Raw genomic sequence first — 20,458 nt, 5'->3', positions numbered from 1 at the left:
GGTTTGGGGGTGCAGGATTTTGGGGTGCAAGACCTTAGAGAGTAGGGTTTAGGGGTGCAGGGTTTGGGGGAGCACAGTTTAAGAGGCAGGATTTGGGGGTGCAGGATTTGGGGTTGCAGATTTTTAGGGGGCAACTTGTGGGGGACAGTGTTTTGGGGTACAGGATTTTGGGGTGCAGAGATTTGGGGGGAAGGATTAGGGGAGCAGGGTTTTGGGGCACAACGTTTAGTGATGCAGGATTTGGGGGTGCAATATTTGGGGTTGCAGGGTTTGAGGGGTGCAGGGTTTTGGGGTGAAGGATTTGGGATTGCAGGATGTGGGGTAGCAAGATTGTGGGGTGCAGAGCTTTGGGGTGAAGGGTTTGGTAGGGCAGGATATGGGCTGCAGGGTTTGGGAAGGAAGGATCTGGGGGTGCAGGATTTGGGGGTGCAGGGTTGTGGGGCGTTGGGTTTGGGGGGCAGGATCAGTGGGTGCAGCATTTAGGGGTGTGGGGTTGGCAAGTGAAGGGTTTGGGGGACAGGTTCTGTGTATGCTGGGTTTGGGGTGAGGGTTTGGGGGTGTCAGGTTTTGGGGTGCACGATATGGGGGTACAGGGATTGGAAGCACAGGGGCCTGGGGGTGCAGGGTTTGTGGGGCAGGATTGTGGGGGCAGGGTTTGGGGTGAGGGTTTGGGGATGCAGGGTCTTGGGGTTCAGGGTTTCGGGGGCAGGGTTTGGGGGTTTCCAGGGTTTTGGGGTGCAGTGTTAGGGGATGGAGCACTAGTGGGTGCAGAGTTTAGGGGTACAGGGTCTGTGGTGCAGGATTTGGGTGTTCATGACGTGGGGGTGGAGGGTTTGGGGGTGCAGAGTTGGGTGGGACTGATTTGGGGGGTGCAGGGTATGGGTGCAGAATTTGGGGTGCAGGGTTTGGGGTGCAGGTTTTGGGGGTGCAGGGTTTTGGGGTGAGGGAGTTGGGGGTCAGGCCATGGGGGTGGAGGATTTGAGGGTGCATGCTGTTGGGGTGCGGAGTTTGGGGGGACAGATTTGGGGGGTGCAGGGTTTGGGTGCAGGATTTGGGGTGCAGGGTTAGACGGGATTTGGCAGTGCAGGGTTTGAAGGTGCAGGGTGTGTGGGGCAGGATCTGGGGATGCAGGGTTTGGGGGTTCAAGGTTTTGGGGGTGCAGGGTTTGGTAGGGCTGGATTTGGGGACGCAGGGTTTGGGGGGATGGATTTGTTGGTGCAGGTTTTCGGGTAAAGGGTTTTGGGGTGCAGGGTTTCAGGGTGGAGGATTTGGGGGTAGAGGGTTTGGTAGGGCATGATTTGGGGGTGTGGGGTTGTGGGTTGTAGGATTTGGGGGGCAGGATCTGGGGGTGTGGGATCTGGGGTGCAGGGTTTGCAGGGAAGGATTTGGGGAGCCAGGGTTAGGGTGAGGGTTGGCTGGGGAAGGCTTGGGGTGGCATAATTTTGGGGTGCACAGTTTGGACAGCTCAGTCTGGGGTGCAGGGGGTGGGAATTCAGGGTTTGGGGGCGCGGAGTTTAGGGGAGCAGGGTTTGGGGGTTCATGACGTGGGGATGGAGGAAGTGGGGGTGCAGGGTTTGGTGGAGAAGGGCTTGGGGGTGCCTGGTTTAGGGTTGCAGGATCTGGGGGTCAAGGGTTTGGAGGTGCAGGGTTTATGGGGCAGGATATAGGGCTGCAAGATTTGAGGGCGCAGGGTTGTGGAGTGCAGAGATTTAGGGGTGCAGGATCTGAGCTTGTATGGTTTTGGGGTGCAGGTTTTGGGGTGCAGGGTTTCGAGGTGCAGGGTTTGTGGTTGCAGGCTTTAGGGGTGCAGGGTTTGGTGGTTCAGGTCGAGGGGCTTGAGGATTTGGGGGTGCAGGATTTCCAAGTTCAGGTTCTGTGTATGCTGGGTTTTGGGGTGAAGGATTTGGGGGAGCAAGGTTTGGGGAGCAGAATTTGGGGGTGTACGTTTGGAGTGTTCAGGATTTGGGGGAGTGCAGTGTTACAGCAGAATTTGGGGTGCAGGATTTGGAGGTTCAGGGTTTAGGGGAGCGGGATCTGGGGGTGCAGGGTTTGGGGGTGCAAGATTTGGGGGTGCAGGGTTTGGGGGTGCAGGGCTTGAGGGTTCAAGACATCAGGTTGGAGGATTTGGGGGTGCAGGTTTGAGGGTTCAGGGTTGAATGCAGCAGGATCTTGAAGTGCAGGGTTTGGGGTGAAGGGTTTCAGAGGGAAGGATCTGGGGGTTCAGGGATTGGGGGTGCAGGGCTTTGGGGTGAGGGTTTGGGGGTGCAGGGTTCAAGTCTTTAGCAACTGGGGGTGCAGGATTACAGGGAGCAGGGTTATGGGGGGCAAGGTTCTGGGGTGCTGGGATTTGGGGGCAGGGTTTGAGGTTTCCAGGGTTTTGGGGTGCAGCTCTAGGGGATGGAGTATTAGTGGGTGCAGAGTTTAGGGGTACAGGGTCTGGGGGCACAGGATTTGGGTGTTCATGATGTGTGGGTGCAGATTTAGGGGTGCAGGTTTGGGGGGAGAAGCTTTTGGGATGAGGGATCCTGGGGTTCAGGATTTGGGGGTGCAGGGTTTTGGGACAGAAGGGTTTGGGGAGCAGGATTTTGGGGTTTTGGGGTGCAGGATCTAGGAGGGCAGGATGTGGGGGTGCAGGGTTGTGGGGTGTAGGGTTTGGGGGGCAGGATCTGGGGTTGTGGGATTTAGGGCTGTAGGGTTGGGGGGTGAAGGGTTCAGGGGAGAGAATTTCACAGTATCACAGTGAGGGGAAGGGTTTGGGGTGCAGGGTTTGCGGTGAATGTTTTGGGGTGCAGGACCTGGGGGTGCAGGATTTGGGCGTTCAAGATTTAGGGTAGCAAGATCGTGAGGTGCAGGGTTTGAGGGGTGCAGGGTTTGGGGAGCAGGATTTTGGGGTTCAGGGTTTTGGGGTGCAGGATCTAGGAAGACAGGATCTGGGGGGTCAGGTTTTGGGGTGCAGGGTTTGGGTGCAGGATTTGGGGGTGCAGGGTTGGGGGGTCAGAATTTGGGGGTGCAATGCTGGGGGTGAAGGGGCTTGGGGTTCAGGGTTGGGTAGGGCAGTATTTGGGGGTGCAGGGTTTGGGATTGCAGGTTTGGGAGGGCAGGACTTGGGGGTGCAATATCTTGGGGTTTATGAGCTTTGGGTGTGGGATTTGATGGAAAATGATTTGGGGGTGCAGGATTTGGGGTGCAGGGTTTTGGGGTTGCTGGTGTTGGGGATTCAGGATTATGGGGGTGCAGTATTTCGATGCAGGTTTTGGGGTGGAGGGTTTTGGGGTGCAGGGTTTGGGTGCAGGATTTGGGGTGCAGGGTTAGTCAGGATTTGGGGGTGCAGGGGTTGGGGGTTCAAGGTTTTGGGGGTGCAGGGTTTGGTGGGGAGGAACTGGGGGTACAGGCTTTGGGGGATGGATTTGTTGGTGCAGGTTTTCAGGTAAAGGGTTTTGGGGTGCAGGGTTTCCGGGTGGAGGATCTGGGGGTAGAGGGTTTGGGGGTGCAGTGTTTAGGAGGCAGGATCTGGGGGTGCACAATTTGGGGGTGTAGGGTTGGGGGGTGAAGGGTTTGGGGGACAGAATTTCGAGGTGAAGAGTTTGGGGTGCAGGGTTTGCGGTGAAGGTTTTGGGGTGCAGGGTGTGGAGGTGCAGGGTTTGGAAAGAGTATTTTGGGGTGCAGGAAGGTTGGGTGCCGTGTTTGCGGGGCAGCTTTGGGGTGATCCCTGCTGATCTGCACACACTTGCTCTCTCTCTATTCACCTTCACTCCTGCTCCTCCATCTCCCCACTGTTCCCTCCATCTCCTCTCTGCTTGTTTCCATCCCACTCTTGACACAGCCCTGACCCACTGAGAATGTTCCAGAACACGCTGCTCCAAAGCCCAGGGTGACCTTGGGGCTGTGACAATGGCCCAGAACCCCAGAACCCTTTGGCTGGCAAAGCCCTCGGAGATGAGCGAGTCCAAGCACAACCGGCACTGCCCCGTGTCCCTCAGGAGCTGCTGTGGAAACCCCTCCAGGGATGGCGGCTCCAGCGCTGCCCTGGGCAGCCCGTTCAGCGCCCGACAGCCCGTGTGGGAGGAAAAGGTTCCCGTTAGCAGCCAGCACCTCACCTGGGAGCAGCGGGGCCGCTTCCTCTCCTCCCGTCCCCCGTTCCTGGGCCACAGTCACAGCACCCCGCTCTCTGGGCGCTCTGTGGGGCGGCCCCAGCCCCGTGTCCCCCACAGGCCCCGCTGCTGCCCGTCCCCGCAGGGCCCGCAGCTGATCCCGCACCCGGCGCTGCCTGTGTCACAGCACCAGCTGCTGCCGGCGCCGCCGCTCCCCGCACTCCCGCTCGGGCTGCGTACCAGGGATTTGGGGTGCAGGTTTGCAGTGAGGAGTTTGGGGAGCAGAGCTGGGGGTGCAGGGTTTGGGGTGCAGGGTTTGGGGGTGAAGAGGTTTGGGTTTTAGTGAACAGGGTTATGGGGTGCAGGGTTTGGGGGGTCGGGACGTGGGGCTGGAGGATTTGTGGGTGCAGGGTTTTGGAGTGCTGCACTTGGGGGTGCAGGCTTCACATGTCAAGGAACTGGGGTTGGAGAAGTTGGTGGTGCAGGGTTTGGGGTGCAGAGTTTTGGGGTGCAGGGTTTGAAGGGTGCAGGGTTATAGGGTGCAGGTTTTGGGAGGGATGAATCTGGGGCGAAGGAATCAGAATTTGGGGGTGCAGGGTTCTGGGGTGCAGGATCTGGGAGGGCACAATACGGGGGTGCAGAACCTTGTTGTTCAGGGTTTAGAGGCAGGATTTGGGGGTGCAGGGCTTTAGGGTGAGGGGTTGGGGGTGCAGGGTTTGGGGGTTCAGGACCTGGGGGTGCAGGACTTGGGAGTTGGAGGATTTCAGGGTGCAGGTTGTTGGGGGTGCACCATTTGGGAAAGCAGCATCTGGGGTGCCTGATTTGGGGGTGCAGGATTTAGGGTGCAGGTTTTTGGGCTTCAGGGCTTTAGGCTACAGGGCTGTAGGGGGTCAGGATTGGGGGGAGCAAGGTTTGGGGGTGCAGGGTGTTGGGGTTCAGGACAGGGGAGTGCAGGGTTCAGGTGTTTAGAGCTGGGGGTGCAGGGATAGGGGGTGCAGAGTTTTGGGGCTGCACGATCTGGGGGTGTATGGTTTTGAGGTGCAGTGTTTTGGGTGAAGGCTTTTCCAGAGCAGGATCTGGGGGAGCAGGGTTAGGGGGGCAGGGTTTGGGGTGCAGGATTTGGGTGTGCAGGGATCAGCGGATCAGGATGTGGGGGTGGGGGATTTGGAGGGGCAGTGTTAGGGGTGAATGTTTTGGGGGTACAGGGTTTAGGGGCTGTAGTTTTCACGTCTTTGCAAACTGGGGGTGCAGGTGTTGGGGGTGAAGGGTTGGGTAGGGCAGGATTTGGGGTTCAGGGCCTTGGGCTGAGAGTTTGGGGGTGCAGGGTTCGCATGTTCAGGAACTGCGGGTGCAGAGTTTGTGTGTTCGGAACCCTGGGGTGCAGGGTTTAGGGTAGCAGAGTCTTGGGGTGCAGGATTTGGGGGTGGAGGTGTTTGGGGTGAGGGGTTGCAGGGTGCTGTGTTTGGGAGGGAAGCATCTGAGGGTACAGGTTTCAGGGGTGCAGGTTTTTAGGGTGCAACTTGTGAGGGGCATCAGTGGGGGTATCGTGTTTTGGGGTGCAAGGTTTGGGGGAGGATTAGGGGAGCAGGGTTTGGGTTGCAAGGTTTAGTGGTGCGGGGTTTGGGAGGCAAGGATCTGGGTGTGCCAGATTAGGGTGCTGGGTTTTGGGGAGCAGGGTTTGGGGGTGCAGCGCTTGGGGGGGCCAAGGTTAGATGGGATTTGGGGCTGCAGGGATTTAGGGTACAGGATTTGGGGGTGCAGGATTTTGGGGTGCAAGAACTTGGAGAGTAGGGATTAGGGGTGCAGGGTTTGGGGACACACAGTTTAAGGGGCAGGATTTGGAGGTGCGGGATTCGGGGGTGCAGGTTTTTAGGGTGCAACTTGTGCGGGACAGTGTTCTGGGTACAGGCTTTTGGGGTGCAGAGTTTTGGGGGGAAGGATTAGGGCAGCAGGGTTTCGGGGTGCAAAGTTTAGTGTGCAGGATTTGGAGGTGCAGGGTGTTGGGGGTGTAGGATTTGGGGGGGCAGAGTTTGGGGGACAGAATTTGGATGTGCAATATTTCGGGCTGCATGGGTTTGGGGTGCAGGGTTCTGGGGTGCCTGATTTGTGAGGGAAGGGATTTAGGTTGCAGGATTTGGGGGTGCAGTGTTCGTGTGCTCGGGACCTCAGGGTGCAGGATTTGGGGGTGCAGGGTTTCGGGGTGCAGGACTAGTCGGGATTTGGGGGTGCAGGGTTTAGGGTAGCATGATCTTGGGGTGAAGGGTTGGGTAGGGCAGTATTTGGGGGTGCAGGGCTTTGGGCTGAGGGTTTGGGGTGCAGGGTTCGCATGTTCAGGAACTGAGGGTGCAGGATTTGGGGGTGCAGGGTTGAGGGAAGTTTTGGAGTACAGCATTTGGGGACGCAGGTTTAGGGTTTTGGGACGTGGGGGTGCAGGATTCGGGGGTGCAGGGTGTTGGGGTGCAGGGTTAGGGGTACAGGATCTGTGGGGGCAGGATTTGGGTTTCAGGGTTTGGGGGTGCAGTGTTTTGAAGTGCAGGCTTTGGAGGGGGGAAGTTTTGAGGGTGCAAGATTTGGTGGTGCAGGTTTTGGGGGTGCAGTGATAAGGGGCTTTGGCTGGCAAAGCCCTCGGAGATGAGCGAGTCCAAGCACAACCGGCACTGCCCCGTGTCCCTCAGGAGCTGCTGTGGAAACCCCTCCAGGGATGGCGGCTCCAGCGCTGCCCTGGGCAGCCCGTTCAGCGCCCGACAGCCCTTGTGGGAGGAAAAGGTTCCCGTTAGCAGCCAGCACCTCACCTGGGAGCAGCGGGGCCGCTTCCTCTCCTCCCGTCCCCCGTTCCTGGGCGCTGTGTGGCGCGGCTCCTCCCGGCCGCTCCCGCACTCCCGCTCTGTCTCTCGCCCGAAGGCTCGGGCGGGAACGGCCGCTGCGTCTCCACGGCGACCGGTCGCACTCCCGCGCGGCGGCACGCGGCACCCGGCCGGCCAATCGCAGCCCGCCGCCTCGGCCCCGCGCGCCGCCGGCCGTTGCCCCCCCCCCCCCATCCCCTCAGCGGCGGAACCGCGCTCTGGTACGAGTTAATTCTCAGTTTGTCACACAAATATGCTCACAGCACGCTATAAAACACCTTGTGTGCGCACAGAGCACCTGGAATCACCCAACTTCTGCAACTTCTGATTTATTTTTTCTCAAGAGAGAATGTTTTTGCGTGTGTCTGTGCGGTTCTGTTTGTTGGGGGGGGGGGGGCTTTGTTTTGTTTATAGTTTTGTTTTGCTTATATTTTTGTTTTGTGTTTTCTTGTGGAAGGCTGTGAGGGGAATTACTGAGGGGTTTATGCGGGTTGGAGGCTGGAGAGCGTGCTCTTGGACGGATTTTGAGCAGTGTTCAGGCAGGCTTTACCCGGCCACTCTGTTCCTGGCACGGGCCAGGATGCTTTTGGCCACCCGGGCACACGCTGGCCCACGTCAGCCGCCGCCTCCAGCGCCCCAGGGCCCTTTGCAGCCGCTGCTCCCACCCTGCAGCGCCCACGGGGTTGTTGTGGCCCCGACACGTTCCCTGGTTGAACCCCAAGGAAGCGAAAAACGAATGGCTGACAAAGAGCCTTAAAAACGTGTAAAAAACGGTTTTGTAACAGATCGTGCAGCTAAGAAAATTTGCTAATCGAACCAAGATCAGCCTGACAGTCAACAATTTACCGGCTTGTGCAGATGTTAAACTGCGATGTTCTACCAGCGTGGTTTGCTACACCCTGCTTTGCACGTTTTGGCGGGAAAGAAAGATGTTGCACACCCTGCTTTGCATGTTTTGGCGGGAAAGAAAGACGTTGCACACCCAGCTTTGCAGGTTTTGGCGGGAAAGAAAGATGTTGCACACCCTGCTTTGCATGTTTTGGCGGGAAAGAAAGATGTTGCACACCCTGCTTTGCATGTTTTGGCGGGAAAGAAAGACGTTGCACACCCTGTTTTGCACGTTTTGGCGGGAAAGAAAGACGTTGCACACCCTGCTTTGCAGGTTTTGGCGGGAAAGAAAGATGTTGCACACCCAGCTTTACACGTTTTGGCGGGAAAGAAAGACGTTGCGCACCCAGCTTTGCACATTTTGGCGGGAAAGAAAGATGTTGCACACCCTGCTTTGCACGTTTTGGTGGGAAAGAAAGATGTTGCACGCCCTGCTTTGCACGTTTTGGAGGGAAAGAAAGATGTTGCACACCCAGCTTTGCACGTTTTGGCGGGAAAGAAAGATGTTGCACGCCCTGCTTTGCACGTTTTGGCGGGAAAGAAAGATGTTGCACACCCAGCTTTGCACCTTTGGCGGGAAAGCCGTCGTGTGCTTATGGGGGGGGATGTGCGTGGCTGTGCGGGGCATACTGGCTGACCGCATAGCAACCCATCTGACCAATCAGGAAGAAGATCGGGGGCGGGCACTCCCAGACGGTGTATAAACACGATATAACCACTTTGTGCTGTAACCAGTTTGCGTGCCTTGGCTGGGGCAGGGGCTGCCCGTCCCCCCAGCGCTCTTTTGCTCATTTATCTCTAATAGAAGTTATTTTCAATTTATTTGAGTCATATTTGACTGCAACACCCACTAAAGCCACAGATAAGGACTGTGACCAGGTCAAGCTGGGAAGCCAGAAGTGAGGCCTCCCCATAAATCAGAGAATGCCCTGTTGTGTTGTCTCTGGTGACCAGATGGAGGATCCGCGATCGATCCTGTATCTTTTGAATCTCCGTTTCTCATTAATAGATGAACAACAACTTTGTTGCTCCCCCAGAGCTGATGTGTCTGTGTTGAGCTGAAAAGTCAATGTTCTGGGTGTTAAAATTACACCCGCCAAAAGGTTTTATATCAAAACCCTGTCAGGGTTATGGAGCAGATCATCCTGAATGCAATCACACAGCACCTTCAGGATGGCCAAGGGATCAGCCCCAGCCAGCATGGGGTTAGGAGGGGCAGGTCCTGTCTGACCAACCTGATCTCCTTTTATCATCAGGTGGCTCACCTGGTGGATGAGGGAAAGCCGTGGATGTGGTCTATCTGCACTTCAGCAAGGCCTTTGACACTGTCTCCCATAATATACTCCTGCAAAAGCTGGTAGCCCATGGCGTGGACAAGTGCGCTCTACGCTGGGTTAAGAACTGGCTGGAGGGCCGGGCCCAGAGAGTGCTGGTGAATGGGGCTGCATCCAGCTGGCGGCCAGTCACTAGTGGTGTCCCCAGGGGTCAGTGTTGGGTCCAGTCCTGTTTAACATCTTTATTGACGATTTAGATGAGGGGATTGAGACCATCATCAGCAAATTTGCTGATGACACCAAGTTGGAGGGAGTGTCGACCTGCTGGAAGGCAGGAGGGCTCTGCAGAGGGATCTGGATAGGCTGGAAAAATGGGCTGATTCCAATGGGATGAAGTTCAACAAGGCCAAGTGCCGGGTGCTGCACTTTGGTCACAACAACCCCCTGCAGCGCTCCAGGCTGGGCACAGAGAGGCTGGAGAGCAGTCAGATAGAAAGGGACCTGGGGACTAATGGACAGGAAGCTCAACATGAGCCAACAGTGTGCCCAGGTGGCCAAGAAGGCCAATGGTGTCCTGTCCTGTATCCAAACCAGCATGGTCAGCAGGACAAGGGCAGTGATCCTTCCCCTGTGCTCTGCATTGGGGAGGCCACACCTGGAGTATTGTGTTCAGTTCTGGGCCCCTCAGTTCAGGAAAGAGATTGAAGTGCTGGAGCGGGTCCAGAGAAGAGCAACAAGACTGGGGAAGGGACTGGAACACAAGCCCTATGGGGAGAGGCTGAGGGAGCTGGGGTTGTTTAGTCTGGAGAAGAGGAGGCTTAGAGCTGAGCTCAGCACTCTCTAGAACTACCTGAAGGGCAGTTCTAGCCAGGTGGGGATTGGGCTCTTCTCCCAGGCAGTCAGCAATAGGACAAGGGGCCATGGGCTTCAACTCTGCCAGGGGAAGTTTAGGCTGGAGATTAGAAAGCAATTCTTTGCAGAGAGTGGTCAGGCATTGGAATGGCTGCCCAGGGAGCTGCTGGACTCACCGTCCCTGGAGGGTTTAAACTGAGATTGGACGTGGCACTTAGTGCCATGATCTAGTCAATGGACTGGAGTTGGACCAAGGGTTGGACTGGATGATCTCTGAGGGCTTTTCCAACCCAGTCCATTCTGTGATTCTGTGAAAAAGATTTAAAAATATTTATACAATATTTAATATTTCTGTAATAAGGATATAAACATTTTCCCCACACATTTTTTTGTCTGGAGTTAATAAATGTGAATGTTTGATATAAATATGAGGTTTGAGCTTTGGATAATGTTCAATATTTCCATAATAAGTATATACACTTTTTTTTCCCACTAATTTTCATTTGGAGTTAATATATTTTAATAATTGATCTTTAAATAAGATTTGATTAATATTTGAGATTTATAGAATATTTAGTATTAATAATATTTAGTATTATATAATATTAATATAATACATTAATATTAATATGTTATTGTTAATATTGCTATTACTATCAATATCAATATTAATATCAATATCAATATTAATCTATAATCTTAATATAACATTAAATATTTCTATATCAATGCTATATACTTTTTACGACACATTTTATCTGGAGCGAATATATTTTAACATTAGATCATTAGATCATAGTTGATTAGTATTCGATCTTAATATCATATTTGAGCTTTCTATAATAATTAATATGGATACAGTAAGAATATAAAATTTTCCAACCATTTTTTTTCTGGATTTAATGTATTTTCTCATTTGACTTTATACCCTATTTAGTCTTTATATAATATTTACTATTTCTATCAAAGTATGTAAACTTTTGCACTAATCTTCGTCTGGAGTTAATATATTTTCATATTAGATCTTTATATCCTATTGAATCTTTATATTTGATATTTCTATAAAAGTACATTAACCTTTCCTCTAATTTTTGTCTGGAGTCATTATATTTTAATTTTTGATCTTTCTATCATGTTTGATTAGTATTTGAGCTTTATATAATATTTATATAATACTATAGCAACTTTAGCCCACTTGTTTTTGTCTGGAGTTAAAATGATTTGATCCTTGTATCTGATTTAATCTTTATATAACATTTGCTATTTATATAATAAGCATATAAACTTCTCCCATGATTTTTTGTCTGGAGTGAATGTATTTTGGTATTTGATCTCTGTATCATATTTAATCTTTCCATAAAAGCACATAAACCTTTCCACTAACGTTTCTCGGGAGTGAATGTGTTTGGATATGTGACCCTTGTATCCTATTGCAGCAATGTTTGATCTGAGTCTGTTCCTTCTCTCACTGTCCATCCTCACCCCCTTCTCTCGCTGTCGCTCCCTCCGGCCCTGGGACCGTTTGCACGGTTGGACTCTTCCAGGCCCACAGCTCCTGTTCCCCCCCGAGCTGTGCTCCCTTCAGCCCCCCAGCCCCGCTTGACTCTGCACTCCAGAGTGCAGTTTGGGCTCAATTCCTGCAGCGGGGGATGAGGAACCTGCTGTATTATTCAATATATCCATCAATGATTTGGACGAGGGAACAGAGTGACTGTCAGCAAGTTTGCTGGTGACACCAAACTGAAGGAGTGGTGACACTGGAAGCTGTGCTGCCATCACAGACCTGGACAGGCTGGAGAGCTGGGCAGGAAAAACCTAATGAAATAGAACAAGGGCAAGTGTAGAGTCTTGAATCTGGGCAGGAACAACCCCAGGGTCCAGTGTAAGTTGGGGAATGACCTATTAGAGAGCAGTGTAGGGGAAAGGGACCTGGGGGTCCTGGGGACAGCAGGGTGACCATGAGCCAGCACTGGGCCCTTGTGGCCAGGAAGCCAATGGTACCTGGGGTGGGTTAGAAGGGGGTGGTCAGTAGGTCAGACAGGTTCTCCTGCCCCTCTGCTCTGCCCTGGGGAGACCACACCTGGAATATTGTGTCCAGTTGTGGCCCCTCAGTTCCAGCAGGACAGGGAACTGCTGCAGAGAGTCCAGCGCAGGGCAACAAAGATGCTGAAGGGAGTGGAGCATCTCCCGTGTGAGGAAAGGCTGAGGGAGCTGGGGCTCTGGAGCTGGACAAGAGGAGACTGAGGGGGGACTCATTCATGTTTTCAGATATGTAAAGGGGGAGTGTCAGGAGGATGGAGCCAGGCTCTTCTCAGTGACAACCAGTGACAGGACAAGGGGTGATGGGTTCAAACTGGAACACAAGAGGTTCCACTTAAATTTGAGAAGAAACTTGTTCCCGGTGAGGGTGGCAGAGCCTGGCCCAGGCTGCCCAGGGGGTTGTGGAGTCTCCTTCTGTGCAGACATTCCAACCCGCCTGGACACCTTCCTGTGTAACCTCATCTGGGTGTTCCTGCTCCATGGGGGGATTGCACTGGATTGCCAGGTCCCTTCAACCCCTCACATCCTGGCATTCTGTGTCCTCAGGGGCTGGAAGGGCTGTCTGCTCAACCCGTTTCTCCAACACGACCCATCGACCCTGGAGGGCCAGCAGCTCAGCCCCAGCCGTCCAGGCCCGTCCCAGCTGCAGGAGCTCGGGGAGAGCTGAAGGCAAAGGGCAGTGAGGCTGCAGCCGTCCCAGCGCCCCAGTCGCACACATCGAGCTGCTGATGCTGTGGAACAGGTTCTGCTCTGCTTCACTCTTTCCGTTTCAGGATTTCTCTGGTAACTGGGCCACTTAGACACAGACTTTACAACTACTCCTTCATGCCGTCCTTCTCTCTTGGGCCACTGATTTCTGCAGCAAGTTACCGCAGAAGAAAACAGCTGTGAGTGTTTCCATCTTTTTGCCATTGTCTGTCTCTTGGCACTTTTTCCTCCTGGCCTCCCAACCGGTACCTGGTTGGGCTCTGAGCAACCTGAGCTGGTGCCGATGTCCCTGCTCATGGCAGGGGTGGCACTGGGGGTGACACACAGAAACAACTTTACAACCTATAAAGTCATAAAACTTTACAACTCCCAAAGTTATAAAGCAGGTATGTTTATTTGACGTCGGGCGCAAGAGGGATCGTTCCACCATTCATGTGCACCTTCTAACAATAAGAAGTGTGTTTAAATACAGAAAGGTGTTACATATTCATAATAACCCCAGGAACACCTATCCATATTCATAACCTTTCCCGCTTCTTATTAAAGTGAGTCCCAGGTCACCATTTCCATAGTCTCCTGCTTGACCCCTCCCCGTTGTGCCTGCGCAGTGCCGCCTGGTGGTCTTGAGGAGGGGTCTCTGGGGTCTGTGGATGAAGCTCCTTCACCTTGTCACAGTGAAACTTTTACCTTTGGCTCATCACGTTGAATTGACTGGAACCCAAGCTGCCAAGTCGATTGAAACCAGACTGGCGCCCCCTTCTGCTGTAAATCTTCGTTATCTTGCCTGCTCAAGTTTACAGCTGGTGCTGTTAAACTTCTTATCTTGGCATTTGATAAGGTTCTGTTTCTCTTAGCATAATTGGTTACATACAGCTCTAAACTAGGCGCCCTAAGGGTTATTAGTTAGTTCCCTCTATCAGAAGGGGCTGGAAAACAATTCACTGAGCGGAACCGATGGGAGCAGGTACAGCGCACGTGGCACGTGGGATTAATGGACTCCAGTTTCATCCGGCAGGGCATCCCCAGCTCACTGGTGGCAGGGCCGTGTGTGAGCAGAGCAGCCCTGGTGCGTGCAGGAAGAGTTCAGCAGCAGCTCAAGCACGGGCTAAACCATCTGGGCTGCCAGGAAGGAAATGAGCTCCATCCCAGCCACGACCAGAAGAGACGGCACACTGGAGGGGCTCATGCACCCCACAGACCTGCAGTCCCGTGTCTCCCAACTGCCCAAGCACAGCAAAGCCCAAACCCCACCTGCCCCAACAGGCTCGAAGCAGCAGAGACACGTGGGAGCAGGGACAGACGGGATTTCTGGAGCAGGGCTGGCGAGAAAGGGGACGACTGTTTCCCAGCTCAAGAGGGGACACGTCTCTGCCCAGCTGTGCCGCCTCCCTGCTGGTGTCACAATGCAGCCGGCAGTGATGCGGGCTGATGTCACAAGGGATCCCCACATCACAGGGAGGTCTCCCCAGCGCTGCGGCGGTGCCGGCACTTGGCAACGAGGCCTGGGTGCTGCTGGGCACTGCTCAGGGGCTCCCACTGCTGCCTTCGGAGCTGCTGCACAGCCAGGAGCGCGGTCGGGAGGCAGCGGGGCTGCGCTGGGGGACTCTTGTTGACTGGCAGGAGCCTTCCCGAGTGACAGGACCCTTCCTGAGTGACAGGACCCTTCCTGAGTGACAGGACCTTCCTGACAGACAGGACCTTCCTGAGTGACAGGACCTTCCTGACAGACAGGACCTTCCTGACAGACAGGACCTTCCTGAGTGACAGGACCTTCCTGACAGACAGGACCTTCCTGACTGACAGGACCTTCCTGACAGACAGGACCCTTGCTGACAGGCAGAGCAGCAGGGGCACATTGGAGAGGAGTTTGGAGCGAGGAGCAGCACACAGCATCCCTTTCCCTGAGCTGAGGGCAAGCGGCAAGCGCCATGGAGGGCTGCTGCACCGTGGCCATCAGCTTGGAGCTGAGATGCTTGTTCCCCAGGCTGCTGGAGCTCTCTCCCACGGGTAATGGTTTTGGGAGCTCCTTCCCAGAGGGACACACCAGCACTGGCATTGTCAGAAGCTGCGGCTGCTGGGCTGTGGGGGGCTGAACAGGGCCTTTCGGGATCTGGCTGTGTTGTAAACCGGCCCTTTCCCTGGAACCGGCCGCCTTTAGGAGGCCTCTGTTCCTTCCCACAGGATCCTCTGGTGCTGCCAGGCTGGCAGATCATGTCCTGGGCTCTGAGGTCCATCCCTTGCTGGGGGTGACATGGCCACAGCCTTGGTCCTGGGCCCGTCCCACATCCCCATATCTGCTCCACCTCTGCCCTGGCAGCACAGTAAGGCTGCCCGTCCTAAATTGGGGCGCTGCAGCTGCGCAGCCGGGGCGAAGTTTGTCTGGGCTGTTTGTGCACACCTGCGTGTGTCACCCCTGGGTGAGGAGCATGCCGAGAGGCTGTGAGCTGGCTGGCCCGGAGCCTCACACCTCCTTCCCTTGCCTTCCAGAGGTTGTGGCCATCTGGGATGCTGTGTCTGCATACATCCTGGGACAGCTGAAGCTGGACAAGGTGGGCTGGCGCCTTGGTCCCCTTTACCCTGCAGAGCCTTTGAGGAGGGCAAGAGAAGAAATGGAGAACACGAGCCTTTTCCCAAGCTTTGCCTTTGCCCATCTCCGCAGTACTCAGTCATCAGCCTTTCTGTCTTGTTCCTGGACAGGGTGTCCTGCTCCCAGGACTCGGCACCTTCGCCATGGTCCATGAGCAATTCCACGGTGAAGACGAGGTGTATGTGGTTCGCAGACCCGTCTTCCGTCTGGAGATGGATAACTCACTGCTGCAGGAGCTCGTGTTCCCCACAGTGGTTATCCCTGGTGAGAAGGCAGTGGCCGCCCTCCCCTCTCCCCTTCATGTCTGGGGCCGGGTGCGTGCTCTCTGCTCTTTGGAAAGCGCTGGGAGAAGTAGAGAGTTGCCTCCAAAGGCCCGGAGATGGCTCGAGCTCCCCCAGACAAACCGCTCCCCAAATCTCTTTCTGCAAGTGCCCTTTGCTCTGCCCTGTGGTTCTGAATCTCACAGGGAAATCTGGCCTGCTGTGGCACTGACCACGTTCCTCCTCCTTGCAGGCAATGTCCAGATCAGTCCGCTCAACTACAAGTGGCTGTCACGAGCCACCTCCTTCCCACCACACGTGCTGGAGGACTGTGTGCAAGAGACCATCCTCTTGTACAGCTTCCAGCTGAGGAACAGGCAGCGCCTCGCCTTCTCCTTCAAGGACATCGGCGTTCTGTCCTGCAAAGACGACGTCCTGTGCATGCGCTTTTATTACGACTGCGTCACAGGGCTGGAGAGCAAGGCCAGCCGCATTGCACTGCTGCACACTGTGAGTTGATCAAGGTTTGAGGGCTGCTTCAGTGGGCTGGGAAGCCCAGTGAAGGCTGAGCAGCCCAGTCGCCGTTGGCCAAACGCCTTTCGCCGTGCTCGCCCCCCCGACTTCATCAGAACAGAAAGTTTCTGCCCAGTCTCTGGGCCCTTGCCCTACGAAAAGCCCGTCAGCGCCATTGCGCAGTGTCAGTGTTTGCTGCGCAGCTGCTGCGGAGCAGAGCAAGGGCCGATGTTCACGGAGGAGCATTTGGGAGGGAGGTTTGCAGCAGTGGCCTCTTTTGGAGCGGGAGACGGGTGCGCTGCCTTTGGGAGCCAGGAGAAAACTGTCCTGGCCACCTCCCAGAGCTCTGTGTCCCTTTGCAGAGGCTCTGGATGCCAGCTGCAGCTGTTTGCACGGGAGCGACCACTGCCCAGGGGATGCAGGCTGCTCCTGCCCACGCGTTTCCCAGGTGAGCGCGTCCCCTCTGCAGCCCTGGGCAGAACGAGCGGGCGGCAACGGCAGACGGAGAGGACTTGAGGCTTGGTTTTCACCCCTCTTCAAGCCCGTGTCCCCTTGTGCTTTGCAGGTTTCAGCTCACGGTGCTCAGCAGAAGAGCGGTGTCCAGGGCTTTCTCCACCTGGCACAGCAAGGCTGCAGAAAAGCAGGCGATGGGAGGAGGTAGGGGAGCGTCCCTGCTGTCCAGGCGGGGCCCTGCCCCACGCTGCGTGAGCACAGCCGCGTCAAACGCACTCTGCACGGGCTGCTCTGAAGAGCTTCCTCCTTTCCCAGGCGCAGAGGGCTGTCCTGGCAAGCTGCTGCAGAGCCGGGCAAAGCGTTCCCTGCCCGTGCTGCCAAACCAGGGGCCAGGAGCTGGGCAGCAGGACACAGGGAAGAAGCCTTCTGCCCGGTGAGACCCTGGTGGGAAGGGCTGAAAGGGAACCTTGCACCCCTGGAGGAGAGACATCCCCAGCTGTGGGGGTGCAGGAAGCTCCCTGACACATGCCGGGTGCAAACGGGAGAGCAAAGCGCCCCGTGCTGGCGCTGACGCCTCCTGCTGTCTCTTTGCAGTGTGCTCCCGCCACGTCCAGGCAGTTCCAGCAGGACGAAGGAGGCAGGCAGGCAGGAGCCAGCTCCTCCAGCCAGGCCTGCCGCTGCACTCCCATCCTCTGAAGCCTGCAAGAGAGCGCTGCAGGTACGTGCTCTGCCTCGCTGCAGCTGCCGTGCTCTCAGACACTCGGCAAAAGCGGCTTTGCGCACACTTTGTTGTGGCCAGGGGCTGTGGAAAATGGGCACGGCCCTTCTAGGTCTTTGGCAGGGGAGGTCTTTGGTCACTCAGCTGTGCCTGTGGTGGGCTGAGGAGCCTGGCGTGACCCCACGGCCCCCGCTGCGTTGGGGCCAAGCACTGCCACTGAGCGGCTGAGGCGCGGGGCAGCACCGCGGGGCAGAGCCAAGGAAGCCCCTCCAGGAGCCCAGACTGATCCTGCCTGCTGCGCGTTTGCGTCCCCTCCAGGAGGTGCGGCAGCTGTCTGCAGAGTGGGAGCGAGGGAAGACGCGGTGCCAAGAGCAGCTGCAGCAAGCCAAGGCGGAATGGGCGGCGTGGGAAGCCTGGTCTGCAGGGGAGGAGCAACAGCTGCCCCAGGTACGGTCACTGATGGGCAGCGCAGAGAGCAGCAGCCACGCTCTCTGTGGGGCACCCAGGGCGGCTCCAGGGCTGTGAGCAGCACTGACACCCGGCTGCAGGCCAGGGCTTTGCCTGCTCATGCTGGGAAGGAGAGAGCCGCAGCGGCATCCCAGGGGAAAAAGCAACCGCCAGGGTGACGGAGAGCACGCGGTGCTGAGTCTGCCAGCTCCCGGGTCCTGCTGCCGGCTCCTTTCAGGAGCTCCTCTGGGAAACGGCACCTGGTTGCCGTCTGGTTGCTGAGAGCGTCTCCTCCTCGGCAGGCGCTCGGCACTGGAGGCCCTTGGACTCCCCACCCTCCAGCCCAGCCCAGGAGGAAGGAGCCCAGCAAGAGGTGGAGAAAGGTGGAGAAGCCTCTGCCAGCAGAGGACGTGGCAGCAGCAGCCCAGCTGGAGAGACTCCAGCCTGAGTAAGTGTGCCCCGCTCTGGACACAGCCTGTGCCCTTAGAGCAGCCGTGACCTGGCAGAGACGGCCAGGACCCCCATCCCTGCGTCCTGGGCTTGCACAGGACACCCTCTGTGTCTCCTGCCGTGGGCACGACATGGCTCACCCCCAGAGCTGAGGCCCAAAACCCAGCACAGGGTGAAAGGGTGGGTGCGGGGCTGGACGAGGGCAGAGGCAGACGGGGTCTCTGGCACAGGCTGAGGGATGACGTTTCCCTCTTGTTCAGCCACCCTTCCCCGCGAGCCGTCCAGGTCCTCAAAGCGCTGGAGCCGCATCGGGCACGGAGCTTCACATTCCAGCAGGTCGCTGAGAACAACAGGCGGCGCCAAGAGCAGCAGAGGCAGCTCCCCTGGTATCTCTCTGTGTTCCCACCTCGCAGACCCCTCGAGGCTCTGTCGCAAGCACGTCCCTGCACAGCTGGCTGAGCTCCGCCTGCAGCATTTCTCTGCCTTCTCCCTGCCCATACGATCATACTCTTCTCTTTCTCCCTCCCTAGCACTCGATGCTGGTACCGCAGCAGAGGGGAAGGTGCCGGGAGCAGCAGCGGCAGCAGTGGCCGTGAGCAAAGGGGCTGGGAGGCTCCTGAGCTGCCAAGATCCACCTGAGAACAGAAAATAAAGAGCTCTGGGCTCTTCCCAGATGGACTGACTGGTCTGTGCCTGCTGATGGATCCGTCTCAAGGGATTACACACACCCCATGGGGGATCCCAGGAGTGCCTGTCGGGGCGGGAGGGAGCACAGTCCCAGGGCTGGGACAGGAGCGGCTGGTGGGAGACCAACGTGGTGCCGTGACAGCGGGTATCTGCTAGAGGCTCCTGTGCAGAAGGAAGATGGAGACGGGGCCTTCTGCAGACAAGGGGAAGAAGCCTCTCGTTCATCTGCCCCGGTTCTCCTGGAGGGCCTGAGCCGGCCTGGTACCCGCTGGAAGAACAATCCCGCGGGGCTCAAGCCATCTGGGACAGTTCTAGAGGGCATTTCCTGGCATGGGTGATGGAGGAACCACGAAGGAGAGCTGCTCTGCTGGAAACCAAGGAAGACCTGGTTAAGGATGAGGCTTCCAGGAGAGCAGACTTCCACCCTGCCAGGAAACCCAGTTCTGCTCCCTGTCCTGGCCAGGCCCGGCCTTGGGAAGCAGCCGATTGCAGCCAGGAAACGCAGCCAAGCGGGGGACGAGTGTGGCGGAGAGGCACGGCCCTACCTCTGGCTGGGGTCGGGGACAGCCTGCCCAAAACAGACATGGGACTGCCTCCCCGCAGCCTTCCCTCCATCCCTGCCTCCCACCATCCCCGTATCAGTCAGGCAGCCCCAGCTCCAGCTGTGGTCTACAGCTCCAGCTGTGCTCCTACAGCTCCAGCTCTGCTCTGCCCCTCACCCTTGTCCTTGAGCTACAACAGCTGGGGAAGCCCCAAGTGTCCCAGCGCCTGCAGCCCTTGGATGAGCAAACTCCTTCTCCCAGCCCTCCTTCCGTGCTGGAAAGCCCTTCCCATCTCTGCTCCAGGGCTGGGCTGGGGGGCCAGGGGAATGTGGGAAGGCAGGGAACCTGTCATAATTGGGCAGGACACTGCAATGCAGGTGGGGTGGTCCTGGCTCTGCTGGGATTCCTGCCTGAGCTTTTGACAGCAGCAATAGGGACAGCGACAGGTGAGCATGTCACCCACGGCGTCTTTTCTGCCCCCAGAGCGGGAACGTCCCGCAGCCCAATCGCTGGTTCCAGCACCCCAAGAGCTTCCTCCCCGCCCAGACCTCCATGCACAGGGAGCGTGTGGGTACCTGTCACATCCCTGGTGAAGCCCCTGGTGACAACCAGCCGCGGGCTCAGAGTGCAGAGGGACCAGCCGAGGAAATAAGGAGTTGGTCAGAAACTTCAGGTGTGTGTGTTGGTGTAGCAGAGACTCCCCGCGCACCCAGTGCTGTTTGGTTGCCTCAATTTGCATATTAAATAAACCAGACTCCTGTTTGGCAAATCATCGGAGTCTTGGTCATTTATCACAACTGGGGCTCGTGCGGGATTGCCTTGGCTTCTGAATTCTGGCATGTTCTAGGAGGGGCGCCCCACCATTCGGTGGCTCCAGTTCAGGCTGGGTCGGAACCAACGCTATCCTAAACCCAGAATAGGGGCAAGCAAAAAACTTGGTGGTTTTTTGTCTGTTTTGTAACTCCCCGCCGGCTGCCGTGGCAGATGTTGCCCGTAATTCTGTGCATGTGAAGATCCGAGTGAAGATGACAGAGTCGTGAGTGTCTAAAAGAATATCGCTCCGTTGAGATGCGATTGGAGATGACAGAGTGGTGGGTAACTACAG

At 56.4% G+C, this 20,458-nt stretch overlaps 2 protein-coding genes across 2 annotated transcripts; both read left to right on the top strand.

Moving 5' to 3' along the window:
- The first annotated feature begins 14,624 nt into the window (after nucleotides 1-14,624).
- Nucleotides 14,625-16,451, top strand: LOC110356753 (coiled-coil domain-containing protein 81). The gene is made up of 4 exons (XM_065040739.1): nucleotides 14,625-14,703; nucleotides 15,184-15,245; nucleotides 15,394-15,547; nucleotides 15,797-16,451. Exons 1-4 carry the CDS (start codon nucleotides 14,625-14,627, stop codon nucleotides 16,060-16,062), a joined length of 561 nt encoding a protein of 186 aa, XP_064896811.1. The 3' UTR covers nucleotides 16,063-16,451.
- Nucleotides 16,452-16,498: 47 nt separating this feature from the next.
- On the top strand, nucleotides 16,499-19,606 carry LOC135576333 (uncharacterized). Its single transcript, XM_065040732.1, has 6 exons — nucleotides 16,499-16,942; nucleotides 17,104-17,227; nucleotides 17,546-17,674; nucleotides 17,977-18,122; nucleotides 18,385-18,510; nucleotides 18,655-19,606. Exons 1-6 carry the CDS (start codon nucleotides 16,704-16,706, stop codon nucleotides 18,761-18,763), a joined length of 873 nt encoding a protein of 290 aa, XP_064896804.1. The 5' UTR covers nucleotides 16,499-16,703; the 3' UTR covers nucleotides 18,764-19,606.
- The last annotated feature ends 852 nt before the right edge of the window (nucleotides 19,607-20,458 follow it).

The sequence above is a fragment of the Columba livia genome, chromosome 25 (assembly GCF_036013475.1).
Source record: "Columba livia isolate bColLiv1 breed racing homer chromosome 25, bColLiv1.pat.W.v2, whole genome shotgun sequence".
In the NCBI taxonomy this organism is placed as follows: domain Eukaryota; kingdom Metazoa; phylum Chordata; class Aves; order Columbiformes; family Columbidae; genus Columba; species Columba livia.
The sequence above is the reverse complement of the archived record's forward strand: the minus strand, read 5'-3'. Positions and strand labels throughout refer to the sequence as shown.